We start from the raw sequence: 17,722 nt of genomic DNA on the forward strand, positions 1-17,722 counted from the left end.
GATATTTCAGGGTTTCATTTTGTACCTTCTACACTGTTTGAATATATATTTCTATATGTGTAATACCTCTACCAATGATAATTCCAACAATGATAGCTAAAGGTTTGGCTCTGCAAATACACAGTTGAGCAGAAAAATTCTCAAACTGTTCCAAATGATTATTATGTGAATGAAAATTCCTTTTATATGACTTCAGAAAATTAAAGATAATGCTCACTAAAACCTACCCATCTATTTTAATTGGATTATTGGTTCTTAATGATTTCAAACTTATGAAAGACCACCCTATAGTTTAATACACTCTCCAAAACTTATGGCTAACATTGTTTAGATGAAATTTAAGGAAATTCATCCTTTTCTTCTTTTAAAGAGTATTATCTTCCCCCCACCGCAAGACCAGGAAGTGGTCTCCAGCTTACTAAAAGCAAAACAGTGCCCCTTCCTCCCTATCTGCCAGCTGCCTCCTTGGGCTTCTTGCTCCGCTCCTCCCTTTCTTCCCGAGGAGCCCCACATTCACAGCGCCAAACCCGCTTCTTCCCCAGCCCACTCTCACTTCCAGGCCTTTATCATGGATCAAAGTCTGCATTCTTGAAGATGAGAAGGCCCAGACCACAACCCCACTCCTAGAACCGAATGTGTGCAGAGCACCAAGAATAGTGCCTACCTGCCACAAATGTTCAATACATGGTCATTCCCTGCAGCTGTGTCCTCATTGTCACCATCAGTATTGCCATCTGCATGCCGAGTGCTGGTTTAAGGTCCCGACTCTGCCGTCAACTAACCTTCTGGGTCAAACTTGCTGTTGTGATGATTCTACTCAAAACCTCTACGCCTCCCTTTCTTGTTCTGTAGCAGCCTAGTTACAGGAACACTGGATGGATTAAACGTGATTATGCATTTATAGCCTTTAGCGTGGCCCTGGTTAAGTAAGCTCTCAGTGAATGTTGGATCATGTTATTAGCTACCAGTTGGTCTTGTCTTCAATTTTTTCCCCCAGTCCTGACTAGTTCTACATGTTGTTTCAAATAAATCTTCATAAATATAGTTTTATAAATACTTGCTTTAAAAAGTTGAAGAGCTCCTCACTATCTATTCAATAAAATACCAAGTTTTGCATCTGGACCTGGAAGGCCTGCCCCTCTGGATGCCCACCCACTTTCCAGCCATTCCGCCTCTACTGGCCTCTGCAGCCTAATGCCTTAGCCCCAAAAGTTTTCTCATCAACCCCAGAACTCAGCACCTCTTTCTGTGCTGATACCCAGTGTCTAGATTTTCTTTTGGTTGATGGTGGGGTTTGGTTCTTTACATGCATCCCGCTCTTCAGCTGGGCTGGCAGTGACTCTGGGCCAGATCTGAGTCTCACTCCCGTAGGCCCTCAATCAAGGTTTGCTGTTGCTGCTGAAATAAAATGAGAAAATGCTATAAAACGCACAAAGCCCGGTGGAAATTGAAGGTGTTAATTAAAATGCCACTTTTGCATATAGTACTAATCATCATCTCGATGAAAGAACTCTAAAGTGCATCACCAGTGGAATTCAGGATCCTTGCAGGTGATCCATCTTTCTTCCTGGCATTTGTCACCTAATGAATCTTAAATGTTTAGCCTGTGAGAACTCTGGTTTAATATCGATCCAAGTACTGGGCTGTGTTGAGCTCTCTTGGAGGAATTACCAGGGGGAAAGAGCACCCTCTTTAAAAAGCTCTGGACCAAACGTGTGAAAAGGAAAGAAGGCTTTCAAATCAAAATGCATACATTTTCCAGTCCCCCCTAATGTCAGTACCCAATGTAAACAGGTTGTATTAGCCTCTGTTTATCTTGCTTTCTGGAGTTAAAACAGCTTTAACTGAAGAGAACACCACCGGGTTTCCTACTGTGCTTTCAAAAGTCAGGATTTGGGATATTCCATGACAGGATGTCAGTTGGACAGATACAAAGTTCTTTTCCACGCAGCTGTCATCACACTTGGCAATACACCAGCGTGTGTTTACATTTACCAAATCAAGCTGTGAAGCGTTTCATCATCAGGAAAACGTTTACTTTTTTGGTATTTCAATTGTTCCCTTAAGGTGGAAGAATCTATTTTGAATAGTTCTATATATAATTTTTTCAAGCAATTTTATGGCTTTACATCTGCCAGGCCAATGAAACCTGCCAAAGCAGCTATATGTTTTTGGAGACTACCTATTGAAGAGAACACTTTTTAATTATTTTGTTCTCTAACTTTGTGTTTTGAAATTATTTTACACTTTCAGAAAGTTGCAAAAATAGTTCAGAGAGTTGCCATCTGCCCTGACCCAGATTCCCCTAACATTTCCCTGTCACATAACCATAGAATGATTATCAAAACCAAGACATTAACCTGGAAACAATACTCCTAACTACACCCTTGATTTGGATTTCACCAGTTTTCCCACTGACATCCTTTTTCTGGTCCAGGATCCCACTTTCCACTTAGGTATTACGTCTCTTTAGTCTTCTCCAATCTGGGCAGTTCCTCAGTTTCTCCTTGTCTTTCACAATCTTGAAACTTCTACAGAGTACTGATCAGTTACCTTGTAAATGTCTTTCAATTTGGATTTGTCTGGTGTTTTCTCATGAGATTGAAATTGTGCATTTGGGGCAAGAATACTACAGAAGTAAGATACCCTCAGAACATGGTGTCAGAGATGTGGATGTATCTTATCACTGGTGATGTTAACCGTGATCATGTGGATAATTTGGCGTCTGCCTGGTTCCTCCACTGTAGTTACTAGTTTTCGCTTTGTAATTCACAAGTATCTTAGGAGAGGGACTGTTTAGACTATGCAGATATCCTGGTTCTCTTCAAACTTTTGCCTTCTGATTTTGGCATCCAGCGAGGGATCTTGCCTATTGCAGTTATTACTGTGATGTTGGCCTCCTGGTGCTTGTGTACTTCTCTCATTCATGAGGACACTTTTGAACAGATTTGTAGGTATTTCAAAACAAAGTTCATGTACTTGAAGATTTCTTCCTAATAGTAACTTCCAAAGATCTTAAAAGCTATCTCCAAGGTCAGCTCCAGGTATCGCCTTGTCTCTTTTACCCCAATTGTGATTTCTCACAGTGGAAGTTTGGTCTCATTAAACTGAACATTAAAGTAACCTCAAAATGAAATGCTACAAAAATGCGTTATGAACAGCGAGGGGGGTAGGACAAAGTGAACATGTTGATGCTGAGCAACCAACCCAGGATGCCCACCATTCCTCCCCCAGTTTTTATATGCTTTCGAGAAGTGGACATGATTTTTAAAATGAAGTAAATTTAAAATGTGCTGTATATGTCTACATTTGTGGGTACTTATTTTTGTGTTTATTAACTGGAAACTTCTTTCAAAGAATATAACAGCTTGTCCTCAAAACAACTAAGAATACACCAAGCGTGGCCATAAACTCCCGCTTTGCCCTGTTTCCATGATGGCTCTGAGTCCTCATGTTCGAGGAGAGTAGCTTATTCTTTGATTGGCTTCCAGAAGAAACATGGTCAAGGGGTCAGGGTTGTTTGCCCAGGAGATGGAGGATAAAACAGTCTTCCACCCTCAAATATAAAAGGCTTTATAAGAAAGAACGTGTTATAAAAAGGTCAAGGCTGTCCAAGAGCTGAGTTACTCAAAACCCACGGGGAAAGTAAAGGTGGTTTTGATCGTCATGAGTAGACGTGGAAACAAAGGAGATTGAGAAAGGGGTTGTTTAAAATATGATCTGCCCAGCTCAGCTGAACTCCAAAGCCTGATTCTGAAGTAATCTTCTTGCTGTCAGAGCGCCCCTCACCTGGTCAGGTGAGCTCTCGCTATTGAAGGAGGGGCACGATGTGGGTGCTGACTTAGCCTCCTGCATTGTGAGGGGGGCTGTGTCTTTAGAGTCTTTGTAATGAGGGATGGTGAGGTCACGACGAATCAGTTTTATATGACAATTGCTCATCAATCTTTAAAAGAAAACGAATTTTAATAACCGTAGTTCGTACTTGTTTAGTATTTACTTTATTCAGGCACCGTTCCAAGTGCTTTACATACATTGCCTTATTTAATCCTTACAACAGCCTTATGTGGGAGGTACCACATAGCGCCTCCATTTCACAGATAGAAAAACCACATCATGGGAGGGTTGAAGTTGCCTGAAATTGCATAGTAAGTGGCAGGCATGGGATTCAAACCCATGCCGTCTGAAGTCAGAGCTCATACCTTAACCTTCCTGCTCTACCAGCTACAGAATAAGTGGCTCATCAGGTAGCATCAGAAAAAGGTGAATGTTATGTCTCGTAATGTGAAATGTTAGAGCAGATGCTTAGAAAAACCACCAGCAGCACCAGCAGTAGTCCCTGTTAGCTGTTACCACTGTATCTCACAGCCATCACACTGGCCCATGGGCCACACTGCAGTCATGAAGCAAAGGTGCCTCGTCATACCTGAGTGCAGGCTTACCTGAAACGAAACTCCCTTCCCCACCTGCCTTCCCTCCAGGTGCCATGGGATCAGAAAGGGTCCATTGTCATTGGCACGCGAGGTCCTGGCCGGCTCCAGACAAAGCCAATCTCAGCAAACCTGAGAGCTCTTTTAATGCAAATAAGCCCCAAAGCAGGCAAAAGGTCTTTTAATACGGTCATATCTGTGTCATTATGGACAGGAGTAAGTCAAAGTAATGCTACTAGAAGGAACATATATTCTTTACGTAGACTGGAGTCTTTGGAAGAAAACTAATAGCCCTTGGCTGTGGCTTGTTGTGTTTTCTCATAGGCGAATTCAATAGGAGAGCAGCGGCGGCTGCATCGCTGTCAGGGAGTCAAAATGGGAAGGGCAGTGCCCATAGCATGCCCCCAGTGCCTGGGCCCACTGCCTGTGGGGCCCTCACTCTGCAACAGCAGAGCCCTGGGCGGGGAAAATCCCACTAATACCCCACTGAAGAAGGAGCCACCAGAGTTTGCAAGAAAGAGGGAGGAATTGAAATCTGGGACTCTTTTCCTTCTTCTAAGAAGGGGCAAGTGTCCTAAGGGAGGCGGGGGAGTGGGGAGACTAAAGAGAGGCAATCAGAGGAGAAAAGGGGGGATAGAGGAGATAGTTATCCTGCCCACCCTTCAAAGGGTCCATACAAATATCACCTAGATTTCCACTCATGTTTCTTTCAAATTTTTTATTCTCCCTGGAGCAGTGGCTCTCTGAGGTGTCAGGAGGAATGTAGCATCATTGACTTAACTCGCATTGTATACAGAACATCCCACCACAGAGAGACACCAGCTCTGTGCCAGAACCTGCCTCCTGGCTTGAGCTCCACACACCGAGCTCTGCCTGCTTTTCATGGGCTTCTTTTCATCGTCCGCAGTACTCGGATTTCTTCACGCTGTCTCTCACGCACATAGGGTCACCAGTAGCCTTTGGGTTTGAATTTGGAAGGATGGAGTAGGGCAGCACAGTGATATTCTTTGTGTGTGTGACCAATTTCTAATTCAGGTGTGCTGGTCACATATTGCTGTGTAACGAATCACCCCAAAACTTAGTGGCGTAAATCACCATTTGCTCCTGCTCACAGATTCTGCTGGTCAGGAATTCAGACGGCACAGTGGGGACAGCTCACCTTTGCTCCTCAACGTCTGGAGCCTCAGATAGTCTGAGCTGAGGCTGGAGCCACTGGTGCTGGAGGACCCCCCCTTCTAAGAGGCCTTCTTCACTCCCATGTCTGGCGTCTGGGCTGGGGTGGCTGAAGGATGGGCTTGGCTGGGACTGTCAACCAGAATGCCTCCATGTGCCTTCCCCAGCAAGGCCGTCTCAGAGTAACTGAACTTCTTACATGGTAGCCCAAAGCTCCAAGAGTTAACATTCCACAGGGAAACACAGAAGCTTGAGGATGTTTATGACCTGGAGTTGGGAGTCACATAGCCTCACTTCTGCCAAGCACTACTGGTTGAAGTAGTCAGAGTTCACAGGGAGATTCACAGGGAAAGAAGAGGAGCCTCACCTCTTGATGGAAGGAGTAGTAAAGAATTTGTGGCCACAAATTTTAAAACTGCCACAATGGGGTGTTTTTTGAAACCAGAGACTGCTTCTGCCACATGTTTATTTCTCATGAGAATGTTCCAGAAAGCTACTTAGACTGTTGCTTTGGGTATATTCAAGTGGTTCTTAAATTGCAGAGTGTATAAGAATTGCTGGGAGCTCATGAAAAGTACACATACTCCGGATCCATCCCCAGAGCTCCTCTCTTCTGGGTCTACTTATTGCCTATAATCTGCACCCAGGTCATTCTGATACTTCTGGTTTATTATTTGTTATTTTTTCTTCTTGTATCCTTTTTTCCCTCTTAATTGGTTTGGAAGTTATACAACCTATTTCTATTCATCTAGTGGAAACCTCAAAATTTTACCTTGCTTGTTTACTTTAATAAAGTCTAATGCTAATACCTTAACATTTCTCCTGGATAATACCTTAGAACATTTAACTCAGTCACTCACTTCTTGACTGAAATCCTACTGTTGTTTCATATTTTAGTGCTACACATTTTGGGCTTCAGTCTTGTCACAGATACTGTGGAGTGCCCTGCCGTATCTCCCAGTCCATCCTGGAGGTCATCAGCAGCTTCAATGGGCAGTTCTTACATGCACTGAGGGCTTCCTATCTCAAGCACCTGCATTGCTCTTCTGAGGGTTTTCACCGGTTGCAAGAGTACACTTCACCTGCAGCAGGCCAGAAGAGTGACACGAAGGAGCAACTCAGCCAATGAAGGACGAAAGTTACTGGATACATACTCCAACTTCCTCACCTCATGGGGAAAAAATTCTGCAGAGCGCTACCCACAGACTTTCAGAGGATCTCTAGTAGGCTTGAGTCCCAGTTGTCAACAGCAGTTACCTGCTCATTAACCTGCCTTCTGCTGGCTTCCTTCTCTTCCCTCTCTCACTTCTCCATTCGCGTGGCAGTGCTTTCTGGCACCACCTCCCAAATAAATGACTTACAGTCAAGCGTTTATCTCAGAGTCTGCCTGGGGAGGAACCTGAACTAAGATGACCCCGTAAATTAGAGATTTTTGTTATTTTATGCAGAACAAAGTTTAGATATACCATGCTTACCACCAACTTCTTTGCTTATCATTTCTTCTTCTATCTCTGACCTTTCCTCTAGAGAATGTGCTTTAAAAGTTCCTTGGTGAAAAACTGTTTGGTTTTGTTTTTACTTAAATGTCTCTTTATTTCACTTCACTTCCATCTTTGAAGGATATTTTGGCTGGGCATAGAATTCTAGGTTGGCATTTACTTTATTTTTGCTGGCTTCCATTGTTGATTTTGTGAAATCTGCTGTATGCTACCATTACTTTGCAGGTGGTCTCACTTTTCTCTCTGGCTGCTTCTAAGATTCCCCTCTTGGTTGTTGGGATTTTTGCAGTTCCATTATAATGTGTTTAAGTGTGTTTTATCTTCTATTGATCTTGGTAGGTAAGGGTTGCATTTTCTGTACCTGCGGATTAATATCTTTGGTCAGTTCTAGAAGATTCTCAGCCACCATCTTTTCAAATGTTACCACTCATTGTCTCTTATCTCTTCTGGAATTCTTATTAGATATCTGTTAAATCTGCTCATTTTATCCTTCACATCTCCTTATCTCTCGTTCATATTTTCTATCTGTTCGTTTCTCTGTGCTACATTTTTGGAAATTTCTTTAGCTCTATCTTATAGTTTACTAATTTTAGACTATGTGTAATCTTTAGTTTAGCTTACCCAATAATTTTCTTTTTATTTCCACAACTAAATTTTTATTTCTAACTGGTTTTTTCAAATCCACCCTGTAATTTTTTAGTCTCAATTGCTTCCTTATTTTTGTGAGTCCATTCTTCATACATAGCTTTTCTATGTTCTGTATGTGAAATTTCGAGATTTCATGTCCTGGAGTTTAAATCTGTTACTTGTTGTTAATGAGTACTCTCACTCATGGAGAATTTTTTCCTTGTATGTTTGATAATCTTTGATTTTAATCTCATATTTGGTCCATTAATGTGTAGAAAACCTAAGAGTCCAAACTGAAGATTCTTTCCTCCAGAATGGATTTGTAATTGATTCTGCAAAGATCCAGGGGTACTAATAACCTGGGATCCTTTTTGTCCCCTTCCTGGGCTCTCAAGGTCTCTTCCCATATCACCAACTCCCCTCTCCTCTCAGCACACACATATATACCCTTTAGCCTTGGGAATGCTAGTAATGGCCTTTGTGTGTATGTATGCTTAGCTTATTGTCCTCCACTCTGCTTTAAGATCACTGTTGTTTTTGCTACTCCTTCCTACCTTCATTGGAGGTTTCCTTACATCCTGAAAGCCCAGAAAAGGTCTCATTGTTCACAGTAGAAGGGCATCTCAGGGAGTTTGGCCCACCATATTGCCCAAAGTGGAAGCGATTTATATGTTTCTGTATCTCTGCTTCACACATCAGGTAACACTGTAGAATACCACATTATGTGATGTGTGTGCATTTGTCTGTGTGTGTGTGTGTGTGTGTGTGTTAATTTGTATTATCGTTCAGCACATATTCACTCTCCCCTTCTTCCCCACAAGAGACGTCTCTTCCCTTTTCTTTTGAAGTTATATTTGGCTATATGATTTTTATATTGGCTTTGGCCAATGGAATGTAGGCAGAAATGACAGTGTGCCAGTTCCAAGCAGATGTTTTAAAAGATATTGGAATTTTCTGCCAGTACTTTTGAACTCCTACCTATTACCATAAGAGGAATGTGTCCAAGGTAGGCATTGCTCCTCATCCTGGGTCCCAGAATGAAAGACACACAAAGTACTATTAAACCCCAAAACCTGGAGCAGAGCCTCTGCAACTGAACCACAGATCCGGAGCAAGAAAAATAAATATTTTTTGTTGTGAACCTCTGAAACTTTGGAGTAATTTGTTAAGCTGCATTATCAAAGAGAAGAGGAATAATACAACATGTGTACATATTTGAAGTAGCATTGTGTTGTGTGCAGGGTGAGGTGGGGTGGGGTCATAAGTGACTTTTAGACTCCAAAGTGGAAGGTGGTATTTTTTCATGGTGAGGCCCTTCCTTTGTTTTAGGAGGGATCATTTTGGTAAGCCCTTTCTATCAAGCACATGTGAGGTAGGAAAATAACTTATTTCATTGTTATTGGGGAAGCCTTTCTGATTGAGATATTAAATATCCCATATAATCCTGAAAAGTGTTGTCTTTATTAGAACAGAGACCATATCCACTGAGATTATGAAGACTGAAACTGGTCTTTTATTTCCTGGGACTTGGGACCATGGACACAGAGAAGGAAGACAGAGAGAAGGGAATCCCAGTTTCAGGGGATACGATGTTTGGTCATCAGAGCTAGGCCCAGGAGGGAATTGTGTGTGAAGGATCGTATACTGGACCATAGGAATAGTAGTAGTAATATTCCCTTTCAAACCTTCCTTTTCTGTGCTGTAGCTTCGTCTCTCTCCTTCAGAGAAGTTTGCAAGCATTTTGAGTTAGTTGTGTTAGTCTTATTTTCTGTTGCTTTGGCATTCTTTGGGTCCACCCTTTAAGACAAAACATTCCTGGCAGAAATGCTGCTTGATAGAGATGGAATAATAAGATAGACAGAGGGGATGGATGTTGAAGCCCCATGCAAGAGGCACCAAGTGACCACCAGTATGCATTTGTGGAACTTGACAGTATTTCTGGGAATTCTTAGGAATACAAATAAAAAGGAACCAATGAAAGACAAGGACCTCTCAGCAGATCCTGAAGATGAGATCTTGGACACTGACACTATTAAAGGTCCTTGAAGTATGAAGACAGAGGACAAACAGATGCTTACCTATTATCTTTTCCTATTTTTAAAGTTTAATACTCACTGAAAAAGAAAGACATATGACAAGTGTATAGCTTGATGAATTTCTGCAAAGTGGACACATCCATGAAACCAGCATCCAGATCAACAAAAAGAACATTTCCAACTTCCCCCAACTTTCCTAGAAGCCCCCCGGCCCCTCTCAGTCACTACCCACCCAAGGGTAACCACTATCCCAAGCTCCAACAGCACAGATTAGTCTTGCTTGGTTTTGTACTTTATATAAATAGAATTACACAGCATGTATTTTCTTGTGTCCAGCTTCTTCCACTCAAGATTATAACTGTGAGCTTCACCTGTATAGCTGCATATAGTTGTGGTCCATGAATTCTCATTGCAGCATTCAGTATACGAATATAGCACAATTTATTTATCCATTGTATTGTAGATGGGCATTTGGGTAGATTCCAGTTTGAGGCAATTATGAATATTTTTATGGACATTTTAGTCTATGTATTTTATTGAACAGATTTATACATTTCAGTTACACTTCAGTATACCTAGGAATAGAATTGCTAGACTTGCTTATTTTTTTTTAAATATCGCCTATTTCCAAAAGGAATTCGTGATGGATTAAAATAAGAATGTCACAGATACAATAAAATTTAAAAGTGTTTATTCAAAATTACAGGTCCCAAAGAAAAGAAGGTAGTGTATTTTTATGCATGCCCACAAAAAAATAACTATCATTCCCGAGCATGGTTCATCTTATTTACCTTCTTCTCCTCAAAGAACTAAAACAAATTCTATCCTTTAATGATGGATTAAACTAGACTTCTGAATGTCCAGGCTACTTTATGTGCAGTTTTCACTTCTAATCACGTTAGGGGCGGGGAGCAGTCCATTATATATACGGCATATATGCATATATACATTATGAGGTGGTTTATATTTGTGTCAAATTATCACATAGTAAACATAGACCAACTTCAGCCACATTTTATTGGAAAAACACTACAGCGCTAGGTCTATATTTGCCTTAATAGTATTGTACCAATGTCAATTTCCTGTTTTGACTGTGTACTGTGGTTATGTAAGATGACTATTTTTTGCAGCTTCTTGTGTCTTAAATTATTTCAAAATAAAATGTTTTAAATAGCAAAATAATAATAAAAGGTTTTTGAAGGTTTCAAATGTACTTTATTCTTCAATCATGTCACATTTTAATAGGTACACAGTGCTTTCACTTGGCATCAATTATGAGTTGGTTTTGAAACCATTCAGTTTCACACCAGCTGGGATGATCTCTCATCTCGCCACTCCTTTGGGGTGACTCTGCCAGCAGGGGACAGGATCCCTTCTACTCCAGTTTGTGCTCCTGTAGAGGCCCATACAGCAGGACGGAAAGTGGCTGTACCAGCTCACACAGCATTCCCACATTGGCCATGGAAGTCAGGAGTCTGTTTCTGGTAGCTCTGCCTTGTCATTGTTTGCTGAAAGCTTCAAACTGGGAGATGATTTAGCGTGTTTGGGGCCAAGGAAAGAGGGCTGAAGACACAACTGCGGCAACTGCAGCTGCTGGTTTGTTGCAACTTCTTGTCAAGTATCCTTAATAAAATTTTTAAATACCTATAAATCCCCATCTACCAGGACTATCTTAGTGCATATTTCCTTCTACTTTTGTCCCTATAAAGTAAGTGGAATTTTATAGTCTACTCTTTTCTATCACCTAATAGATTGAAAATATTTCTCCAAGTTTTCACATCAATCTTTTCTAATGGCCGCCCCAGGTTTAATTCATCCTGACCATGAAATGTTTAAGTTGCCTCCAATTTTCCGGCCAAGGTAAACCAGAGCCATACTGCCATTAACACAAGCTTCACAGGGGAGGAGAAGGCAGAATGAGCCTGAGGTCCCCCAGGTGTCTCCATGGGAGACACCTCATCAGCATCAGCTCCACACAGAAGAGAGGGTGCACTGACTGAGCCACTTGTCCTGAAAAACAGCCATCAGGTTCTTGCCCGGCAAGTCCATTGCAAATTTTAACGCAATAATTTTTGAAATTTGTATTCTGAGAACTATTCTGTGCGCAACAAACTCCCTAATCCACTAAAGGCAGAGAACCTAATATTTCACACAGATAATACTTATCAAATCACCAGTGAATCATGTCCTCTGGCCCATTAGTTCCACTCAACTCTAGACATTAATCCAGCAGATATCATCACCCCTCTTCTAAATGCGACACACAAGTGAGGTTGTTCTCGGCAGCAGAGTGCCCACCAACAGGACGCTGATTAGGTGAATGATGGCAGATCCTTAAAATGGAATATTATACTGCTTTAAAAAAAAAAGAACAAGGAGGCTCCCTTTGAACTAATGTGAAAAAATCTGTAAGACAGATGATGAAGTGTAAAAATGCAAGTTGAAGTACTCCAGTATGCTACCATATAGGAAATATATAATAGTATTTGTTTGAATTTACATAAAACATCCACATAAGACACTGATAGTGATCCCTTGTGAGGAGGAGAACATAAAAGCTGGGGAAAGGGATAGCAGGAGAGAATGTTCACTGAATATCCCTTTTGGTAAATTATCCCCTTTGATTTATGAGGTAGGTAATATTTTCTATTTAAGAAAAAATAGGTGCTTATTTCTATTAAGAAAGTAAAGTCCCAAATTTTTCAAATAAGATTACATTTCACACAAATAATTACCACTTCAGGCAGTTTGCTACATGTGCTTTTGCCGTATTCAAAACATAGAGTAATGAGAGAGAAGAGGAGACATGAGTTGTCACTGGATAGCCAGAGTATAGACAGGAGTATAGTTAGGAGAGACAGTTATACACAGCTCTGCACACTCACACACATCTTCCTTGTCCCCACTCACCTTGAGAAAATGAAAATGTTATTAGTCAACAGGACCCTTCACCATGGATTTACAGATACAGGGCCATCCTGGTTAGAACAAATTCTCCAACACTTTCATAAAACCATTGACAAATCAAAAAAATCGAGGACCAACTATAGTAAATTTGCCATCAAACATTTTTAAAACATGGGGGAAAAAGGATTAACTATGAAAACATCTAAAATGAAATCTTTAACCCACGGAATGGGTCTGAGGTAGTGGTTGGTTGGATGGGCATAGTGGAGGAAAAAATGCTGTGACTCCTTGGAGGGTATTCTGACATGAGGAAAAGGAAGCTAGTGGGAAAGGCCATTCCAAAGTGATGCAAAGGACAGGTGACTCATCCACACTGCTCAATCCCATGCAGACACAAGCTGGAGGCCCCATGGTAAAGAGCCAACACCAGTAAGCAAGAACAACCATGGCACAACTGCAGGTGCAGGGTGGGAATGAAGCACTTTCCTTCCTCTAGGGAATCTGAGCAATCCTTGGTGAGGTTGGCATGGGCAAGGCTTCAGCCCAATGCACCTGGATAAGGTAAGGGCGTTCAGAAAAAGCATGGATTTTTTATAACTGTGCAGATGGGAGGGTCTTCCTAGATACGACATGAAAATCAGAAATCTCTACCAAAATGTCTGGTTGTCAATTTCTCTTTGTAATTCTGTCAGTTTTTGCTTTATCTTTTTCAATGTCATGTTGTTAGGAACATACAGTTCCTGATTTTTATATCATTATTATAGATGGTTACTTTTATCATCATTTATGTTTCTCACTTTAAATTTTATTTTTGACATTATTGCTGTACCAGCTTTCTTTTGGTAAATAATTACATGGTAAGTCTTTTTCCTTCTTCATCCCTACTTACATATTGTGATTACTAAAATATTTGGACTGATACCTACCACCTTATATTTTATGTTTACCATCCTTTTCCTTTGCCTCTTTTTGTTCTTTTTCCTGGCTTATGCTGTATTGATAAAATTTACATATTCCCTCTTTTGACCCTTTGCTCATTTGGAAGCTTTATTCTTTTAATGGTAGCCCTTCAGATATTACCATGCACAATTAACTGTACATTTTTTCTAACAGTTATTCAATATTTCTCACTTCCTATAGACCACAAAAATGACTTTAGCATACTTTACCCATTGAATTCTACTCAACATTCCCTTCCTCATATTATTATTTAGAATTTGGGTTTTATCTTTCTTACACCCCAAAAGAGTTGGGTGGGGTTTTTTTAGTTTTATAATCAATAGATAATTAATTCTACCAATATATTTTGCTAATGGACAGTAAATACTCACTTTTATTTCTTATAGCCCATGATCTCCTGTGGTTTCAATTTTTTTTTTTTTACTCACGCAAGTATACTTTTTAAAATGTTAGAGAGAATCTGAAAATAATTTTCTATAACTAAAAATATTTTTATGTTGTCTTCACTCTTGAAAGATAGGTAAATAGTTATTTCCCCCTCAGCACCTTGAAGATATTGCTCTACCACCTTTGACGTCTGTTATAGCTATAAGAATTCTGCTGTCAGTCTAGTCATAACCCTGAGTGATAACCAAGGGATCCCCTCAACCCTGCCCTCCACATCTTTTTTAAAGCAAGGTAAACTACACACGGTGAAATACATAGATCTTGAGTGTACAATTTAAGTTCTGATGAATGTCTACATCATATAACCACCTCTCTAACGAAGATCTAGAACATCTCTATCACCCTGGAGTCCAGAACCTCAGAGCATATTAGGATCGTTGGTTCATCCTTGCTCTTCTTCAGTCTCATTATGGTGGGTCTAGATGTGGACTTATTTTTATTTATCCTCTTTGGTACTTGAAAGTGACCTTTTGACTTGAAGACACTTGACTTTTCTTTATTTTAGGAAATTTTAAGCTATCATCCCTCCAAATGTAGCTTCTCTGCCATGACCATTCTCTTCTTCTGCATTTCATATTATATGACTGCTGGAGTCATACAGTCTGTCATTTACATATATCTCAACTGCTTTTTCACATATATGCATTTCACATATTCATAATTATTTTAAAATCTCTTTCTACCTCTCTTCTACATCTGGGTGAATTCCTTAATTTTAGCTTCCAATTCACTTATTTTTCTTCTCTTTACTAGATTTTTTATTATGACTATATTTTTATTTTCAAGGTTTCCAATCAATTCTTTACCATATTCACCAACTCCCATTGTATTTATGCTTGTTTCATTATTAGTTATTTTTAAGGATTTGACTCATTTTTCCACATCTTTTATTAGGAAAACTTTTACATTTATAGAGAAGTTGAAAGAATAATAGAATGAACATTCATAATCCTACCAATTAGAATCAACAATGTTAACTCTTAGCCATAATTGCTTTCTCTCTCTCTTTATCTTTTATATATAGTGCTGAAAATTTTGGGCTTGGCTATATCATTTTGGTTTCTGCTTTTTATATTTCACTGTTGCTGGTACGTGTTTGGAGCAGAGGAGGTGACCAGAGCATGAATGCCCTGCATGTATTGACCAGAGAGCTCCAAGACATTCTCATACAATAGACAGGAAGACTCTAGGCTGAATTGGTGAACTTTGGTTGAATCCTGGGAAGAAAAGAACACTATGGTGTTGTTAGTTAACTACCAGAAGTATCTCAGCTAGTGACTACCAAAAGTACTTGCTATCTATTTTGAATAACTATTTAAAATAAAAATGCATCAAACTTTTCTGTATTTTTTACCCATACTCACGTGGTCTTTATGGGTCTTGTGTGTGTGCATATATTTTGAATGTATATTTAAGGGGAGGGGAGGGTGTAGGAATTTAAGAGTATTTCCCAAAAAACCCGAGGATTTAAGGAGATGGAGCATCTAGACTCTCATACACAGCTGGCAGGAGTAGCAGTTGTTAAGTCCACTTTGGAAAACTGTTTAGCAGTGTTTATTAAACTATTACTCTTATCCTATGACCCAGTAATTCTACTTATAGGTATAAATGAGTGCTTCTATCCACTAAGATACATGTGCTAGCATGCTCATAGCAACTTTGTTCCTAATAGCCAAATACTAGCAAAAAAACCTCAAATATCTATCAACAAGAGAATGGCTAGACAAATTATGATATATTCATACTATGGAATACTACACAGCAATAAAAAAGAACATACTACTGGATGTAAGTTACAACATGGATGAATCTCAAAATCATTATGTTGAGTAAAAGAAGCCAGATACAAAAGAATACATATTGTATGTTTCCATTTATATGAAGTTCAGAAACAAGCAAAGAGTAATCTATGATGATAGAAGTTAGAGTAGTGGCTACCTCTGGTGAGAATCCAGTATGGACTGGAAGGGGGCCTAAGAGAATCTTCTAGGGTAATGGAAATGTTCCCTATCTGGAACTGAGTGGTAGTTATATATAGGTGTTTACCTATGTAAAAATTCATGGAGCTGTATGCTTAAGATTAAGCACTATGCATTAGTAATAGTTCAATAGATAGAAAGAAAGGAAGGAAGGAAGGAAGGAAGAGAGAGAGAGACAGGCAGGGTGTGGGGATGGAGAGAGGGACCAAGGGAGAAAGAAAGGATGAGAAATAAAAAAGGGACCAAACTCTGGAATGTGTCCTTGCCCAGCTCCTGGGGCTGCTAGAAGTGGCAGATCCAGCAGTCCACATCCTAAATAGGAATGAGGTCTTGAAAGAAGAACTAATTTGAAAACAGGAGAATGAAAAAGCTATTATAAAAGCACTGGGGCTCATAAATACCTCCAATGGTAATGGCAGGGCCAAAACAGGGACATATTTACCAAGTAGCCAAAAAGAAAAAGGAATTATCCTATACCACCATTTGAAAGTCATGCTCGGTGTCACTGCGTGCAAGTATAGGCTCTGCAGGAGTAGTGTTCTCTGACACTGTGCCAAGCCCACATTTGCCAGGGGCTGAAAGAGGTGCCATGAGATTATTTGCTGCTGCTGCTGCTGCTGCTTCGGAGTCTCAGAAGCAATATGGAAGCATAGCAGTAAAGATTAGTTTCATCTGGGAGTGACAGAAAATTCCAAATGACAGTAGCTTATATCAGAGAGAAATTTATTTTTCCCTCTCGCAAAATAAACCTAGAGGCAGACAGTCCAGGAATGGTAGGGTAGCCCACGGATTCCTCAGGAACCCAGGCTCTCTGAAGTTCTGTTCTACCATCCCTATAATGATCCTTGTCCTCATGATCCAAGGTGGTGGTGGGAGGCCTAGTGATCATATTCGTGCTCCAGGCTATCTGGCGAAGTAAGGAACAAAGAAAGATGTTCACACGACCCTTCTACTTTCAACTCATTGGCCAAAACCTAGTCACATGGACACACTCAGCTAGGAAATTGGGAAATGTAGCCTTTTAGCAGATCACAAGTCTGTCCTAAATAAAATTAAGCCTCTATTATAAAGACTGAGATTCAGACACTGGCTGGGCCAGCAAGGGAGGGGCCGTGGAGCCAGAAATGTGCTAGCAGGAGGGAGCTGGAGGGGGGCCGCTCAGCCACGCAGGCTGTGGGGGATCACCCAGCAGGGTCCCTGGCCAGCAGCCGGGCCTTGACTGCTTCTGAGGCTGCTCCACCTGCTGGTCAGGGGTCTGGCCACCTCCTCCCTCAGGCCTGTTAGGCAAGGCTGGCCCTGGATCTGAGCACTGGACCCCAGACGCTCCCCTGGGTTCCTACAGGGCACACTGAGGGCAGAGGGAGACAAGCAGGGCTGGGGGTTGTGGGGTATCCCAAAGGCAGTGGTCTGTTCTAGTAGGAAGAATCCAGGATTGGGGCCAGGTCTGATGTTTTAATCCAAGCTGCTCAAATTTCCAGCTGTGTGGTTCAGATTCCTTAACCTGCTGGAGCCTCAGTTTCCTCATTGGCCAGACATCTGCTATTCAACTTTGCCAAGTTGTTGGGGGGATTTGATGAGCTGCATAGGTATTGGATGTAGCCAGGGGCTCAACAGACTGGAGTCCCTCCTGCCTTGTGTTCAGGAAGGACTCCCCTTGGTTCCCTGCC

The 17,722-nt window shown here is 40.8% G+C and overlaps 1 protein-coding gene across 1 annotated transcript in view; it reads left to right on the forward strand.

The window, feature by feature from the left end:
• Nucleotides 1-10,971, forward strand: part of NKX2-2 (NK2 homeobox 2) — a 34,329-nt gene extending 23,358 nt beyond the window's left edge. Inside the window, exon 3 of the mRNA XM_070588558.1 lies at nt 6,498-10,971. Within this exon, the coding sequence (XP_070444659.1) occupies nt 6,498-6,613 (116 nt within the window). The 3' untranslated portion in view covers nt 6,614-10,971. The remainder of the gene's footprint in view (nt 1-6,497) is intronic.
• The last annotated feature ends 6,751 nt before the right edge of the window (nt 10,972-17,722 follow it).

This window comes from Equus przewalskii, chromosome 21 (genome assembly GCF_037783145.1).
Source record: "Equus przewalskii isolate Varuska chromosome 21, EquPr2, whole genome shotgun sequence".
Lineage (NCBI taxonomy): Eukaryota > Metazoa > Chordata > Mammalia > Perissodactyla > Equidae > Equus > Equus przewalskii.